This window comes from Meleagris gallopavo, chromosome 3 (genome assembly GCF_905368555.1).
Source record: "Meleagris gallopavo chromosome 3, MGAL_WU_HG_1.1, whole genome shotgun sequence".
Classification (NCBI taxonomy): Eukaryota; Metazoa; Chordata; class Aves; order Galliformes; family Phasianidae; genus Meleagris; species Meleagris gallopavo.
The window spans coordinates 63506859-63521789 of record NC_139406.1 but is presented as its reverse complement, the minus strand read 5'-3'; the positions used below and the strand labels follow the sequence as shown (position 1 = coordinate 63521789).

General features: G+C 39.6%; 1 protein-coding gene across 4 annotated transcripts in view; it reads left to right on the top strand.

Moving 5' to 3' along the window:
* The first annotated feature begins 6093 nt into the window (after window positions 1-6093).
* The window catches only part of UBE2W (ubiquitin conjugating enzyme E2 W), a 33209-nt gene continuing 24371 nt past the window's right edge, over window positions 6094-14931 (top strand). Inside the window, exon 1 of one of the 4 annotated variants that reach the window (XM_085221291.1) lies at window positions 6094-6248. In XM_085221291.1, the coding sequence (XP_085077417.1) occupies window positions 6234-6248 (15 nt within the window). In that variant the 5' untranslated portion in view covers window positions 6094-6233. Of the gene's footprint in view, window positions 6249-6349; window positions 6573-11388; window positions 11425-14931 lie in introns of those variants that run through there. The other 3 variants (XR_004159285.2, XM_003205124.5, XM_085221290.1) reach the window with 3 other exon arrangements.

The window sequence follows — 14931 nt, the reverse complement described above, 5'->3', positions numbered from 1 at the left end:
AACAAGAGTTTTCGAATAATAAACTAAAATCATGATGAAGAAGTTACTGGTTCTCAGGATAGTGTTGTGCTATGAGTGATTTAATGGTACTCCATATTTATTGCCTTTAAAAAAAAAAAAAAGTTATAAATACAATGAATTCTTTCAGTATTAATTATTATTTAAAACTTTTTAGGTGAGAATTTACAGCTAAGCTTTTTCTTCCCGTTAAAAAAATACAACAGATACCCAATTGCACTTAATAATAGAAAAATATTCAAAATGCCTGCTTTATGAAGCAATAAGTAATCGATGATTTTTGTTTTGGTTGCTATAAATTCTTGTTATTTTGCTTAGTTAAATATATATATATAATATATGTACACACATATATATTTGTTAGGCTGTTAATTTCTCTTGCATAAATAGTTCTTGGTTTTGTTTGGTATCACTGAGACTGAAAGGTATCTGGGATCTATTTGCACATGGCATACAGGATTTCATTTAACTTTTTTATATAGAGGAAGGCTTTTTTGCATTACTGTAGTAGACTGGATGTACAATGTTTTTCAGAAGTTTGAGTCAGAATTATTTCTAGTCAATTACTTGAAACGTATGAATGATCTATCCATTATACACTATCATTTAAACTGTTTTCAGGTAGTCATAGAGCACTTCAATTATGAAAACTACTTGTTTTAGGAGAACTGTTTGAAGATATTTAGCTGAAATAATCAAGTAGGTACTCATCATTTTTGTTTTCTTAACATAGGTAAGACTTTGTTTCAGGGCAGACATACCATGTATGAAGTCTTGTCTTAAGGGGTGTTAAAAGCAGAAAGAACCTCTAACCGACAGGCTGAGCTAGTGATGTCTTGGTGTACAAGCCTGCAAAATAGAATTTTGTAAGCTGTGGAGGCCAGCAAAGATAGTGCTCAGTGTGATGTGCACACCTGGAGGGTTCGTTTTCCCTCTTTGAGGAGATGTGATGGCTTACTGCACAGCTGCTAAGTCACCTGAGAAGTCACTTCAGCAGTTTTATGTTTGTTCTAGATTTGAGTGACCAAACAGCAACACAGATTGAAAATCCCTTATCAGTATTTATCTCCTTCATTGGTTGTGAATTATGAGTCACTTCTGTTTATAACAAAATCTATTAATTTACCCCTTGGGCTAACCTGAGAAGCTTTCAGTTCATAGTCTTAATAAAGATAAAAAACAACAATAAAATAACTAACACAAAAACCTAAGCGATATTTATATTTAAATCTTGAATGTATTTCTTATCACTGAATAGAGTCTGACCACGTGTGTGTAATAGATGCAGTAATCATCCCACTTACAAGTGGGAAATAATGCTTTTATGTGGAAGAACATTTAATAATTACATCATGTCACACTATTTAATCTGTTTATCTGTTTAATTGATTATAGTTAAGTTTCATAGCTATGTGTATTTTAAAATATGTAAGTTTACAGGATTTCTAAGAGTCAGAAGAGTACTGGTGCCAAAAGCATGGTTTGACAATTAAGTGTTAATTGTAATATACTGCTAAAACAGACAGTTCCCCTCCTTTCCCCTGGCCTTGTGTCCTTCTTCCCTTGCAGTAATTACAACAACTGTGTGTCACAGAATAGGACAGATTCTTTTTCTGATCTGATGAAAAATGATTATGTGTGATGAAGCCCTGCTCTCCTGGAAGTGGCTGAACATCTGCACGACAGTGGGAATTAGGAATGAATTCCTGATTTGGCTTTGCTTGTGCACGGAGCTTTTGCTTTACCTATTGAACTATCTTTTCTTGAATCTATGACTTCTCACCTTTCTGATTCTCTTCCACATCCCATTGAGAGGAAGTGAGTGAGTAGCTGCACAGCACTTATCTGCCTGTCAGGTTTAAACCACAATAGGAGTTCAGTCTTCCAGTAGTTAAGCTGAAAGGTACAGATAGTCCAGTAGCTGCAAAATGGCTAAACCCTACATAGTAGAAGAAATGGAAACATGACATCTTAGAACAGGCTCACCCTCTTCTGAAGATGCTGCATTTGCAGCAAGTTGGGAATAAGGTAAAAACTTTCCCTGAGCCTGCATTTGCTCCTTCAAAAGACCTTAGACAGAAGTGGTAAATGTGCTCCTTAGTATTCTCAGCTAAGTAAGATAAAAATAGAAGAAGCAATTGATGAAAATAAGTAAGGAATAAAACAGCAATACAATTTCAAAGGTAAAAGACATCTTCAAAATAAAGCATATCTTTCATTTTTAGCTATGTATGCAGTTCATTTGTATTCTTGATAGACTTTTGTCTTGGTTTAATTCTATGACTTTTGCTAGTATGACACAGACAGTGCTTTCTGCAGGTGTGTCAAACTTGTGTTTATCAGAAGATCTCGTTCCAGAGACATTTTAAGCTCAGTGCCCATAAGCTTGGCAGTGGAAGAAGTTGGACAATTCCTCCGAGGTATGTAGTCCTCTGTGCTCCGGAGACGTAGTCTCCTGGCACTGCAGATTATGGTTGCTATGTCACTGGAGCTACAAAGGGAGGTTGATGTCAACGCGCAGCTAACTTCTGTGGGAGAAAAAGATAAGGTGGAAGGCTAAAACGTACAGTGCGCTCAGACAAAAGAAAAAGAAACCAAGTTTGTGGTGTTATAGTGGAGGAAGAATGATAGAGGGAAAAGGGAAAGCAGAGGAATAAATACTGGTGACAATAATGGAGGGAATGGAATGTAAAGAACTCTGATCAATAAAAATAGCTAACCTTTGTAAAACTGGTTTAGATAGATCAGAAAATTACCTGAGAAATGAGGACTGAATATCAATTGCATTTCTGATTATGCATTGATATTCATGACTGAATATCAATTACACAAGGTAATGCAAACTACATAGAAAGGTGGATTTTTAAATCCAATTCATGAATATTTTCAGATATATTTTTAGCAGGAGGTGCAGTTGCAATTTTCATGATTTGCACTACATACATTACTTGTGTGAGTCATCACCATGCATTTGATGAGACCAGAGCAAGATACATCCTGAAATAATGAAGATATCACATTAAATTCCTCTTACCTCTACAGTTTTCTTGTGTTTGTGATCTAGGACCACAATATAGGAAGCTTCTGGCAAAAACCAAAGTTGGCTGATGCAGGATGAGGCTGCACTAGCCCTAATACTAAAGCTCTCTTTCACACAACCAACCACAAATCTTTCAGTTCCTGCACTGACTATCTCTACAACTGCAACAGATTACGGGTTAACTGCACAAGTGTTTTCTCTCGTATTTTGTATAAGGGTCAACACCAAAATGAACAGTAAATTGCATTATAACGAACACCTTGTGAAATCTACCCACATTGGGACTTGGGGCTTTTTGGTGTTTAGATTACTGAGTAATCTTGAACAAAGAATACTATGAGCCATCACAAAGTCAGGGACAAAACTGAAAGGAAGAAAATACTTGTATTTATTAAACTCTTCCTGAAAGTCTGCTAATAATATTTTTTTCTTGCTGTGCTCAAATTCTTATAACATTATGCACTGTACAAATGCTTATCAATAATACTGCATCCAATTCAGGTTACTGAGGTACTGGGAGGGGATAATTCTCCTGCTGCCCCTATTGCAGTGATAATGATGAGGTAAAGAGATTGCACAAATATATCAGTCAATTGCATGACAACTGAAAAAAAAACAAAGATGTGTAGTGTAAAATAGATCTTTTGTGTAAGAGCAAGCTAGAAGTTTATGGATGATGTTTGGATTCTTCTAGTCACAAGTTTCAGCTGCAGAGTAACTGTTCAGTTTCATAAATATCTGGTTAAGGATAGGGTGGGAAATAGCCCATCTCTGCGTTTGTAATTTCTGTGAAGGGCAGATCCTGAACTTTGCTTCTCATGTTTGTTATCCTGAGGAATGGAATTTGCTGCTAGATTAAATAATTTCAGTAAGCAGTATTTTAGCCTAAAATGCAGGAGGTGTCTTTATTTTTAACGTTGAAAAGCTTCGGTGATTTAAAAAAAAAAAAAAAAAAAAAAAAAAAGGCCTTGAACTTAAGGATGGTTAAAAGGTCTGAATTTTTGCTAAAGCCACTTATTGCTCAGAGATTATTTATTACAAGCTGAGGACATATTTCTATTGATTACAGTTGTTACATACACTTTTATGCCTCTTTATAACTTCTGACCTTGATCAGTGTTTTCTAGAACAAGATTAAGATTCAAATCAGTTTTGTCTATGATTGTATCAACAAGAATAGTCAATATGTCCATGTTTTAGCTGAACACATGTCCATTGCTTAAACTTGATGTTCTTGCTATCTCTGTGGCATATGGCATTAAGAAATGTATTTTAGGATAAACATATGCTTGAATCATGCAAAAATAACAACATCTAGTAAAACAGCAACAGCAATGTTCTGCTTAATATTGTAACTGCCCAAGACAGTTATGAAGAACTGCGGGGGGAAAAAACACCTTCTATGTCTACTGAATGCAATAAATTCTCTGAGATTAAAAACATATTGAGAGATCATATCATGTATTAGCAGTAGCTTCTAAGAAATTCACTTAAATGAAGGCAGAAGAGCAATGCCAGCTTGCAGGGCTATCATGTATGACTGAGAATTGAGGTTGGATTTAGAGGGCAAAACGTATAGGATTCAGCTGACATCGCAATACGACTTCTATCCTTACTTCCATTGGGATGGTCTCATTTCCTACTCAAATCCACATATATTCATTTCTGTCATCAGCAAATTCCTCCAAAGCCCATAGGCTCATTCCTTTCTGCAACTAGCTCATGGAGCAACGATATTCCTCCTGCCTTCTGTTGGTCCTTTTATGCAGAACACTGTTGTACACTTGCTTTATCAACGGTAACACTGCTGACACGGAAACAATTTGGAATCTGATGCCACATTGTGCTGAGCTTCTGTTTTTCTCCAGATAGCCGTTCTCAAAGTTGAGGATACGTAAAAACATACCAGAAGTTAACACTTACAGCTGGAAGCAATACCTTGCGTCACATCAAATAATGTGATTACAGAAAGTAAGCGGGCTCTCAAATGTCTCAGACCCATCTTTAGTCCTAAACTTAAAGTGTTAGATTTCAAAGGCAAATATAAACAGAGAACCATTGTTCAGCCATTTAATTGGATCTGCACCCATTAGGCCACTTTCAAAAGGAAATCAGGTGCTGCCTGTGGTGGAGAGGTGCTTCAAGACGGTTCTTTGCATCATCACAAAGTACAGGTGTGAGGGGACTCAGAAAGCCCCCGGAACATACAGCTAGCTTAGCAGGGAGACAGAAGCTGTAGCTATAAAGCCAGCATCTCCAGTAAGTCTTTCTGTTTGTGTCTATGCTAACATTAGGAATTCCACGGGGTTGTCTTCGAAAGAAGCACTGTGTATGTTTACTTTGAGAACCAGATAGGTCTGAAACACTCAGGCGGAAGTAATGGCTATATAGAAGGTGTTTCCACAGGGTGCTTGCTTTATGGGCTGCGTGCAGGTTGACTGCGGTGCTTGTTTGCTTTCACCTACACAGCCACCGCAAAGGCACCTGATGCAAAAGGCGTAACAGTTCACTCCAGGAAATGAAAACAATCCAGAAATGCTCCCATCTGAAACACGCCCTTGCTAGTTCGGGCACGTCTGTCCCTGCAACGTCAGGGAAAGAAAAAAAAAAAAAAAAAAAAAAAAGAAAGAAACAAACAGAAAGGCGGTAGTGCTGCACGGGAGGCAAAGAGCAGCTTCTTCCTCCGTTAGGAACAACGTCAGCAGCACAGCACAAGCGGAGCGGCGCCCGGCCTTAACGCGATCCCCACCGGCCATTTGGTGCCAACCCGCCTCAGGCGGAAGCGCTGCCCGCAGCCGCGCGTCCCCGCTCCCCCCGCTCAGCAGGCTTTTCCCAACGGCCCCGCACGCGCAGCAGCCCGACGGGACCCTGCTGGACAGTCCCACTGCAGGCAGCGCACCCGCCGGGCCAGCCGGCTGAAGTGGGGCGGGAGGAGGCCGGCAGCGGTCCGCGCCGGCCCCTCACCCCTCCCACGCGGTGAGGGCAGCAAGACCAAGGACAAAACTCGCCCGCCCGCCTCGCCAGTCAGCCTCAGCATCCGCCCGCACCGCCTCCTCCCGGCGCATGCGCGGCCCTGCGGCCACGTGACCGCCGAGGGCGGGGAGGGAGACGGGCGCGCGGCGCTGCGTCTGTGAGGGTGCGGGCTGGCGGCGCGGTGGGAGGGGGAGGATCCATCATGGCGTCCATGCAGGTGAGCGGCCTGCGGCGAGGCAGGCTGCGGGGCCGGGAGCCGGGCGAGCCGTTCTCCGAGCGGCGGGAGCGCTCTGGGGGAGTCGTGCGGGCGGTCGAGGGGAGCGGCGGGTCAGACGGGATCGCTTGAGGAGGAAGAGGAGTCCGGCAGGGCTGGGGCGAGCTGAGGGGCGAGCCGAGGAGCGAGCCCGGACCCCTGTTGTGGAGAGGGAAGAAAGCGAGAGGGCAGCGGCCTTGTGGGGAAGGTGAGGGGAGCAGGGCTCAGGGAGCGAGCTGCGTTGGCCTAGCGAGGATGGCCCCGACCCGGAAGGTCCTCGGAGGTGAGGTGAGGGGGTAGAGGGGAGGCCTCGGCACTGCTCCTGTCCCTTGGTGGGGTTTGGGGAGCCGGGCGGTGTGCTGGACGCGGGGGGAACGCAGGGGCATCCCGTCGAGACCCCGTCAGGTCGGTGGCAAGGACGGGGGCAAGGGCTCCGTCTGTCTGGGGCTGTAACTGTCGCTGATGGGGGCTGCGACAGGCGGGCTCGAATCCGCGTGGCCCTGTTGTCCCCTCTGTGTTAAACGAGATCGTGATGCGGCTTCGGTCCTGCGGGCGGCCGGCGTCTTGTTTGGCTTAACTGGATGGATGGATGGATGGATGGGGCTGCTGGAGGTAGGGTGGCGTGAAACACCCTGCTGCTTGACAGGTCTTTCCAGCTGAATTATTTATTCGTACCTGCTCCGAAGGAGTGAGTCTTAAATAGTAGCTGTAGAAATTGCTCTGCGAGAATGGATCGCTTTCACTGCGTGCTGTTCGGAGTGGATGGGGATTTATTGTGACGTGCCCAGGACAAAGGATCGCTGGTTTGGTGGCTGTAGTCTCTGTCTTTTCTTACCTTACCTGTAACTGCTTTGCTTTACCTTAATTTTTTTCCATGTTGTTTTTAAATGTAGATGACTGAATATTTCTGTTTTCTTTTTCCAGTTGCTGTTTCTTCTCTTGTTTTCATTCTGTTTTTTTTGTTTGTTTGGTTTTTTGTCTCTACTAATTGGACAACCCTGGAGTGTAGAAATAATCAGATTAATTGTCCTGATAGCCCAGCTTTAGTATTAGTGAGAGTTAAAATGTCAGAACAGTGAATCTTTTGGGGTAAAAATTCTACTGGTGATGTTTTAGTGCCATAAAAATAACCGTCTGTCTTTCTGAGTTATTGAAATGAAATGGGATCAAGAACTTGAACGCACTTGAACATACTGTACAGAATGTTCTTGATTTAGCAGTACTTTAGACAGATAGTCTGATGCGTCTTTGATTTATCAGCTTAGTCTGGCAGATGCGTTTTTGTAATGCTTTTTTTTTATGGTTGAACTTCACAACCTCAAGTGCAGAATTGAGGCAGTCATTCATGAAGCAGAACCTTTTATGAAGCGATGTGGGGTGAAAAACAACATAGGGAAATAACAGTTCTGAAACATGAAGGAGGGAGGCACTCTATGGGCCTCTGTAAGCCTGGGCTGTGCTGCTGTGTTTGGCCTATAAAATGACCTTCTGCAGCTTGCCTCACCCTTGTTCCTGTTGATCCCTTTTGAAAAAGAGAAATAGTGATTACAAAAAGTGACGCTGTTTAGGATACAGAATGATAAATATTGTCTCAAAGATCGGTTGTGTAGAGGTTATACTCTCTTCCTGTAAACATGGCTATAGTAGGTCTAATGATGTAATTGATTCTGTTTTAGATATAGTTGCTGTAAGATTATACTTTAAATTTTGTTCTTTTGTCTTTTGATGAGACAAATTTACAGAGTTCTTTCTGTTAGTTTACATCCTACTATTTATAGGAATCTGAAATAATGACTTTTTTTCTCAATTTTAGCCATTCACTTCTGCTATATTAAAAAATCTAGAAGAATGGAAAAGAAATTCCTTAGGAACTGTTGTTTTGAGTAAGTGGGAAACCTAAACCTGTGTACTGTAAAGACATAAGTTTCCCAATTTTGGACACCTATACTGATGAACAAGATATGAAGGCTCTGAATTCTTCTAATGAAGAACATTTTACAAACAACAGAAGCTGTTGCATGTAATTCCAAGTGATTTTTCCATTCAGCGTTATTCAATTAATCAGTGCTAACATTTAATACGCAAGTCTGTCTCCATACTGTCACGGCAGCATCATTGGTGTTTTTGATAAGGATGGTCCGTTGGTACTTAAAAGACATTTCAGACTTTATTTAAGCTGCCGTAATTTTGTACAACGATGTAATGCCCTTGATCATTGTTTTTAGGTAGTCACTGAAATTTCTGTGTTTAGCTTAAAGCAACATAGCCATCCTAGAAGGAAAGCTTTGAAACTATGTCAAATCACTGCTTTTTGCCATGGTCAACCTGAGTAGCTACTCAGGTTGAGTAGCTACTGTGGCTCAGTTGATGAGTTGTAACTCATAAAACTTGTGAGTATGAGTCATTGTGTGCATATTGAAGTTCTATGATTTGTTTATGCTGGACGCCTGTTGTGGTAGGTTACTGTAAGGCTTCTGCTAGAATAATAGAAGTCAGTGTTGCTGAGATCCTCTGTCTTGCTTTATAAGCACTCTATCGTCCAAAGCGTTGTCTAATTTGCTGTTGGATTCACTGGATTCATTGCCTCAAGGCAAATGGTGTGGGTTTTTTTTTTGTTTTTCCCCAAGAATTTCTCATAAAAGTCCAAACTTGTGCAATTTCTTCCTGGAAAAAGGGAAGAAAAAAAAAAAACTGAAAAATTGTGATTACTGTAGAGCAAGTGAATTGAATGAACTTGCTTAAGAAAATTTGGCATTGTATGTTTAGTCTTAAAGCTAGAGATAATGTAAAATATATAACTTCTGTGCTAAGTATTGAGTAGTCAGTGCCTTTTCCCAAGCCCACAAGTATCAACTGTTTGCATCTAAACCTTGGAAGATCACCATATCTGGAACACTGAGGTCTTAACTATTCCTGTTTTACTTCTCTTCATTCTTAATGCTGAATTCCTTGAAGCTTTGAGTTGTGGCAGGATGCATTTAAGTGGCTTTCACGAACACATCTATTGGAACTGCTTTAGCTGTGTATTTTATCAACTCTGGTCTTTTCATTATGTTAAGCACACGAGGCTTGTACCTTTAAGTATTTAAAACTGATTAAATTCAAAGCTAATGTAATTAATGACAAAAGTAACTTCAGTAAAGATTGTAGATTGTTGGCCTTCAGCACGCATTTGTCTTATCAGGACTTTGGGTTTTTTTTGTCCTTGAAAACTGCCTGCTGTGAGGCCACCATCAAAATACATGCATACATCAAAATCAAAGAGCTACTGTAAAAGCAATAGGCTGCTTGTTTTCCAAATGTAAGAAAATATAACATTTGGAATATGCCCGCATTCATTTTAACTTCATTGCTTCTGTTCATTACCAGCTCCTGTAATCTCAGTGGAAGTTTCTGTTTCCAGCTGATCTCAGCTTTTTTGATTGCTTATTTTTTTTGATTGCTTATTGTTCAAGAGTTCTTTGGTATTGGTAGTGGTTTTATTTAATAATTTGGAAATAATTGTGTTTTTGTCTGTTTGACAGCTTTGTCGAGGACAAAAAAAAATCTAAAGTATATTCAGTAGAACTTAAAAAGTGAGGTGGGTAGGAAGGAGAGAAGGGAAGGGGGCAAGAAAAGAGTAAGAACTTTGATGGGTAAGACTTAAATTTGAGTGGAACTTCAGTGCTGTCGCACACTCCTCCTGTGCTGTTGGAGGTCACAGCACAGAATGTTATTTCTGTTATTTTAAATTAAGTATTTTAAAAATGAGAATAAAGTAAGTAGATGCTATAGCTATATAACCAGTTCTGAGATGTAAGCACAGTGGGATTACTGGTAGTAACTATGTGAAATAGTAGTGCCTTTGGTAAAATACTGTTGAAGATTTAAATAATAATGATAATAAAATATTAAAACTAGAAGATGCAGATACCACAATTGAGACCAGAATGAGCAGAGAGTAAAAAGCATTTCTCCTGTCCACTGAGTGGTTGCCAGTCCTTTGTGTAACCTTCAGTTATCAGTCTCTACTGTGAGGGGGCATATTAGTTTGGGCTTACAGCCAAAACGGAATGAGATAAATGTAAAATTTGTATTTGTTTTACCAAAATGAGTTTGTTTAATGTTTTTTTTTTTTTTAATTAACTACTTAAAATGGGTTGAAAGTCCATTGAAGATTCACAGCTATTAGTTCAGTAAAAATAAAACAAAAATTCTTTTAGGCCCTAAGGAATCTCACATGCTTGTTTTTGTATCTACACCTGTATAAAATGCTTTGGGAAATACTTAGCTGTGCAGTAGCTGCAGAATTTGTGGGTTAGAATAGAAGAATTCCCTTTATAAATAGAAGGCAATGGGAGACTTCAGTTTACTAGAAATTAATATACCTGGCTAGCAGCAGATTTGTCTCCCAAATAGGCCAACTGCATGGCTGGAGTATGGAAAGCTATGAAAGCTTTCAACCTGCTATTTTGAGCATTGATGTTGCATCAATGTGTGTATTGTTTAAACTAGTAAAATAAGAGCATGCAGATATTTACAGTGAAGAACTTTTATCCCAGTTGATTGTGGACGTTTTTTGTTTGTTCTCGTAGTGCTCTATTCCTGCTCTTAGGCTTGAGAAGGAGAAGAGAGAAGACAATAGATTTGCAAAAGCCAGGGAATGTTGTCTTGCTAAGCTGTGCCCTTGGAAAGCTCTGGGTTTGTAAATAATAAGCCAAAGCAGCTTAGTTTAGCTGAAATAATGAGCAAAAGGTAGGCGATCAAGCACTTATTTGTTTGGTGAAAATCCATCAGGCAAAGAATTCCAGACAAAACGCTCTTCACTACGCAGGTATGGGCCGTACTGGTGATACTGCAGGAGGTTAAGTGGTTAAATTACCCCATCTAATATGAAAGAGGCAAGGCACAAGTTCCATGAACCCTGCCCATTGTTACGGCTGTGCGCAGATAGATTTGCTATGACGATCCTATCTCTTATGTAGCCTTGTTTCACATTCAAAAGAGGAGCTTTCAAGGAGTTTGCAAGCTGAGGTTGGTGGTAGTGAGGATGAGTCTTTTACTCCAAAAGATTTCTGCATCTTTGTGAAGTAGCAGAGGACTGACAGCTGTGTACTTTGGGTTGCATTTTGCCCTTTGTATGGACAGAAGAGGCAATGTTGTAAGTTAAAAGCAAACTGAAACAAAGAGTAATTTTAAAGTGTTTTTTTTTTTTTTTTTCTTTTATAGAGACAGTAAATAACCTTTTGCAGTAGAATGCAGGTCAAGTAACCTGCCTTCTGCCTGCTTATAAATAAGAATTGAGGGCTTTCAAAAGGTGTTCTGAAATCTTGCAGGTTGTTTGCTTCCTTGGTCACCTGCCTCCCTCCATCTGAGGTCACCTTTCTCACTGGAATTAAAGCAGAGTATTAATGTAGAGGACAAAAAGAAGGGGAGGGAACACCACCATTCAATGTTCAGTGAGAAAGGACAGAAGGGAATGGTGGCAGAACATGATTTACTGAGACTTATTTTTGGTGGTGATTGTTGATGTGATTGAGGATGCTGTTTGGCCTTTTGTACACGGTTTTAACAAGAGCTTTTACTGTTTGTTAACAAAACCAAAGTTGTCATATTTTTATTCAACTCATAAAAAGTATTGCTTTATTAGCCTCATGAAAAAGGTCCTGTATATTTGTTAATGTGTTAAGTTTACCAGAGTATAGCAAGTATTGTCTCTAAAATAATGGAATAAAAATCTTCGTAGAATTCTATGCTACTTGTATAGATTGGTGTATTTCTTCTTGATTGAAAATAGCAGCCAATAAAGAGAAGGAATGAAGGAACTGAATGGGTTGAGACTTCCCAAATTTCCTCCCTGTCCTATTTTAATGATATGGATTAGATGAATATATAAATCTCATTATAGTTTGCTGTTTTCAACTTCTTTTTTCCAAAAGGCTTTTTTTTTTTTTTTTTCCCTTTTTCTTAGAATCCAGCCTTATATCATGATTATTCTTTATAAGAAATTGCCTGGTTGTCCTCGTTATGCCAACCCATGCTATTATGGTAAATTCATTGCTTTAACTGAAGCAGGCTAAATAACGTCCTTTGAAGACTGAATTATTTGTTGGACTTGTTAGCACCATGTGGGGCTTTCCTGGGCATTGGTGTGTTTGAAGAATCAATTCAAAAAGCAGATGATTAGCTGTCAGTTTTATTCTTCATCGATGGATTTCATGTAATTAGCTTTAAAATGAGAAGTTTAGTGTCAAAAAAGGGATTAGCTGACAAAAAGCATTTCAGGCTGTGGTGTGCAGAGTGGCTTTGTGTGTGGTTGTTGGTTTCTGTTTAATTGTTTTGTAGTTCTCACTTAAGGTTGATGTTGTCTCTTAGCCACTAAGTCAATTGTACTATTTATTCCTTTTAGAAGAGGAATAAATTGTTCCTCTGACCTCTGGTCAAATATTGAGAAATCCACAGCATGCAGTATTTCTTGCTTTGTTTTAGAATATCTTGGTAAAGCACATGAAGAAAATATCCTGTTTACTCAGCTGAGAGGTCAGCACAACCACTCGCCCATCCCTCCCCAATCCTAGTGGGGTCTTAAAATGTTCAGAATAACAAAGTGTTGTAGGTGGAAACTTCTTCATGCTCTGCCTTTAGGTTCCCTTAAGAAGAGAGCAATGTGCAAAATGCCTGGTATCTGGGACTTGAATTATGGATTGGTCTGGGAGAATAACGTGGAACTGGGCTGCCAGATGTTAACATGTTTTATTAGAAATAAGAAGGAGGGGACTAATCTGCTTCTGCATCCGAGTACAGATTGAAAACCTAATATTTAGCCAAAAATAGATCAAACTGAAAAACAATTCTTAAAAATCAAATCCTGCTTTATTTTGTTATGGACGTATTATTTTGTGAAGCAACTTTGCAGTGTGAAGCTGCAGCTCTAATTGGGCACATCAGACAATTCATCTTTTTTCCTTCCTCCTCTGGGCCTTGATTAAAACTTACCATGAGAACTTTGATTAGAAAGAATTCTCCCAGGATTGTGATAGTCAAGTGACTGGGTGGCTTGTGGGTTTGGGAGTCTGGGCCAAATGATTTCACCTGAATAATTGGATATATAGTCTGCTGGGGCTTTCTTGAATGATCCAGTTGTTAGGAAACAGGATTTCTAGTTTGCAGTAGCTGTCTTTTGCATCTTTTCTATTGATTGCTTGATTTTTAGTTATAAAAAAAAAAAAAGTATTAGCTGTGTCTTTTTAATCTTTACTGCTTTCTCTTCTGTGAGAGAGCTTTCAGTATTTAAATTTGGATGTCTAACTAGAGTAACCTGGAAGCAGTTGCAGCAATAATGTTGCTGCTAATAATGTTAGCAGCACTGTTAAAACACTGTTAATAATGTGTGTTTGTTTCTGCTGTGGCTTTTTTTGCTCTTTCTTCCTATAGAAGCTTTGTTTCACAAGCAGAGCTATTTTTCCAATGCTTTGAACTTCATATCCCTTGAGATCCGAGATGCTTTTCGGTAAGAAATATGTGAATGGAAGAACCAAAATACTGAAAGTAGGGTTGTTACTGCTCTTGTTGTTTCCAGCTAGTGGGTTGTGCCAGCAGACTTGTAACAGCTCTGCTTATGAAACAGCCTGGTGGTGTTGTCACAACAGAGTTGTTACAGCCTAGTGACAGCTATTCTGGTACGTGGTTACCATTTGCCTTCATTCAAGGCAGGAGCACATCTCTTGCATGTTAAAACTTTTCCTACTCAAAAAGGGTGTTTTCATGAAATATTTTGTAATTTGAAGGAGGGAGGAGGTGAAAGCCTGTAAAGCAAAATGTAAGGTGTTTTTTTTTTGTTGTTGTTTGTTTGTTTGTTTGTTTTCCCCAAAACTTCATTACAGGATGCTTTTGTGCTGACAGTTTTAAGTCTTTAGATAGTTTGCAGTTACTGGAGAAATACTGTTGGGTTCTCTTGAGATGCAGTGGATTGTAACACAAAGCAGAAGACTGGAGCACTTAGGGGATTAATTTTTAACTTCTATTTATGAGTTAGCTTTTCTTCCTTGCAGGTCTCAAAACTAGATTAAGATTTGCATTTAGAGTATATGACTGTGTGGCCTTGGAGAGCTACCCCTTTCATGTATCATCACGTTAAAGAAAGGGGATTTCTATTGCTTGGAAATAGATTTCTAACAAAAATGACTTGCAGATTTTTTAAGATTCCCATCCTTTCTGGTGCGTCATATTTCAAAGTTCCTGTTAGATTTCTTAGTTTAGTTTTTCCATTTCCTTATGATAGCACTTAACTGACTACAGCTATTGAGTTCTCTACTTCTCAAGGTGAAAAGGCTCCCACATTGCAGTTTAGTTGCCCATCCCAGTTTATGTTAGAGAAAAAAAGGTGTGACAGTGGACCACTCCCTCCAGCAGAAACAAAAGGAAGCTATATACTCATTTTCCATTTAAGTTTTCTATTGTGCTAGAGAGGATTGTTCTAGCTGCCCTTACTATGTCCTGTTATCTACTGAAACTCCTCTTGGATTAGTCAGCTCGGTTTTTCTCTCTTCCAGAAATTTCAAGTCAATTTGAAAGATTGCTCACAGATGAGAGTATTTGACTAAGCTCATTATTTAGTTTTGCAGTTTACCCATTTAAAGAATTGCACATCTTATGTGACATTCCTTGA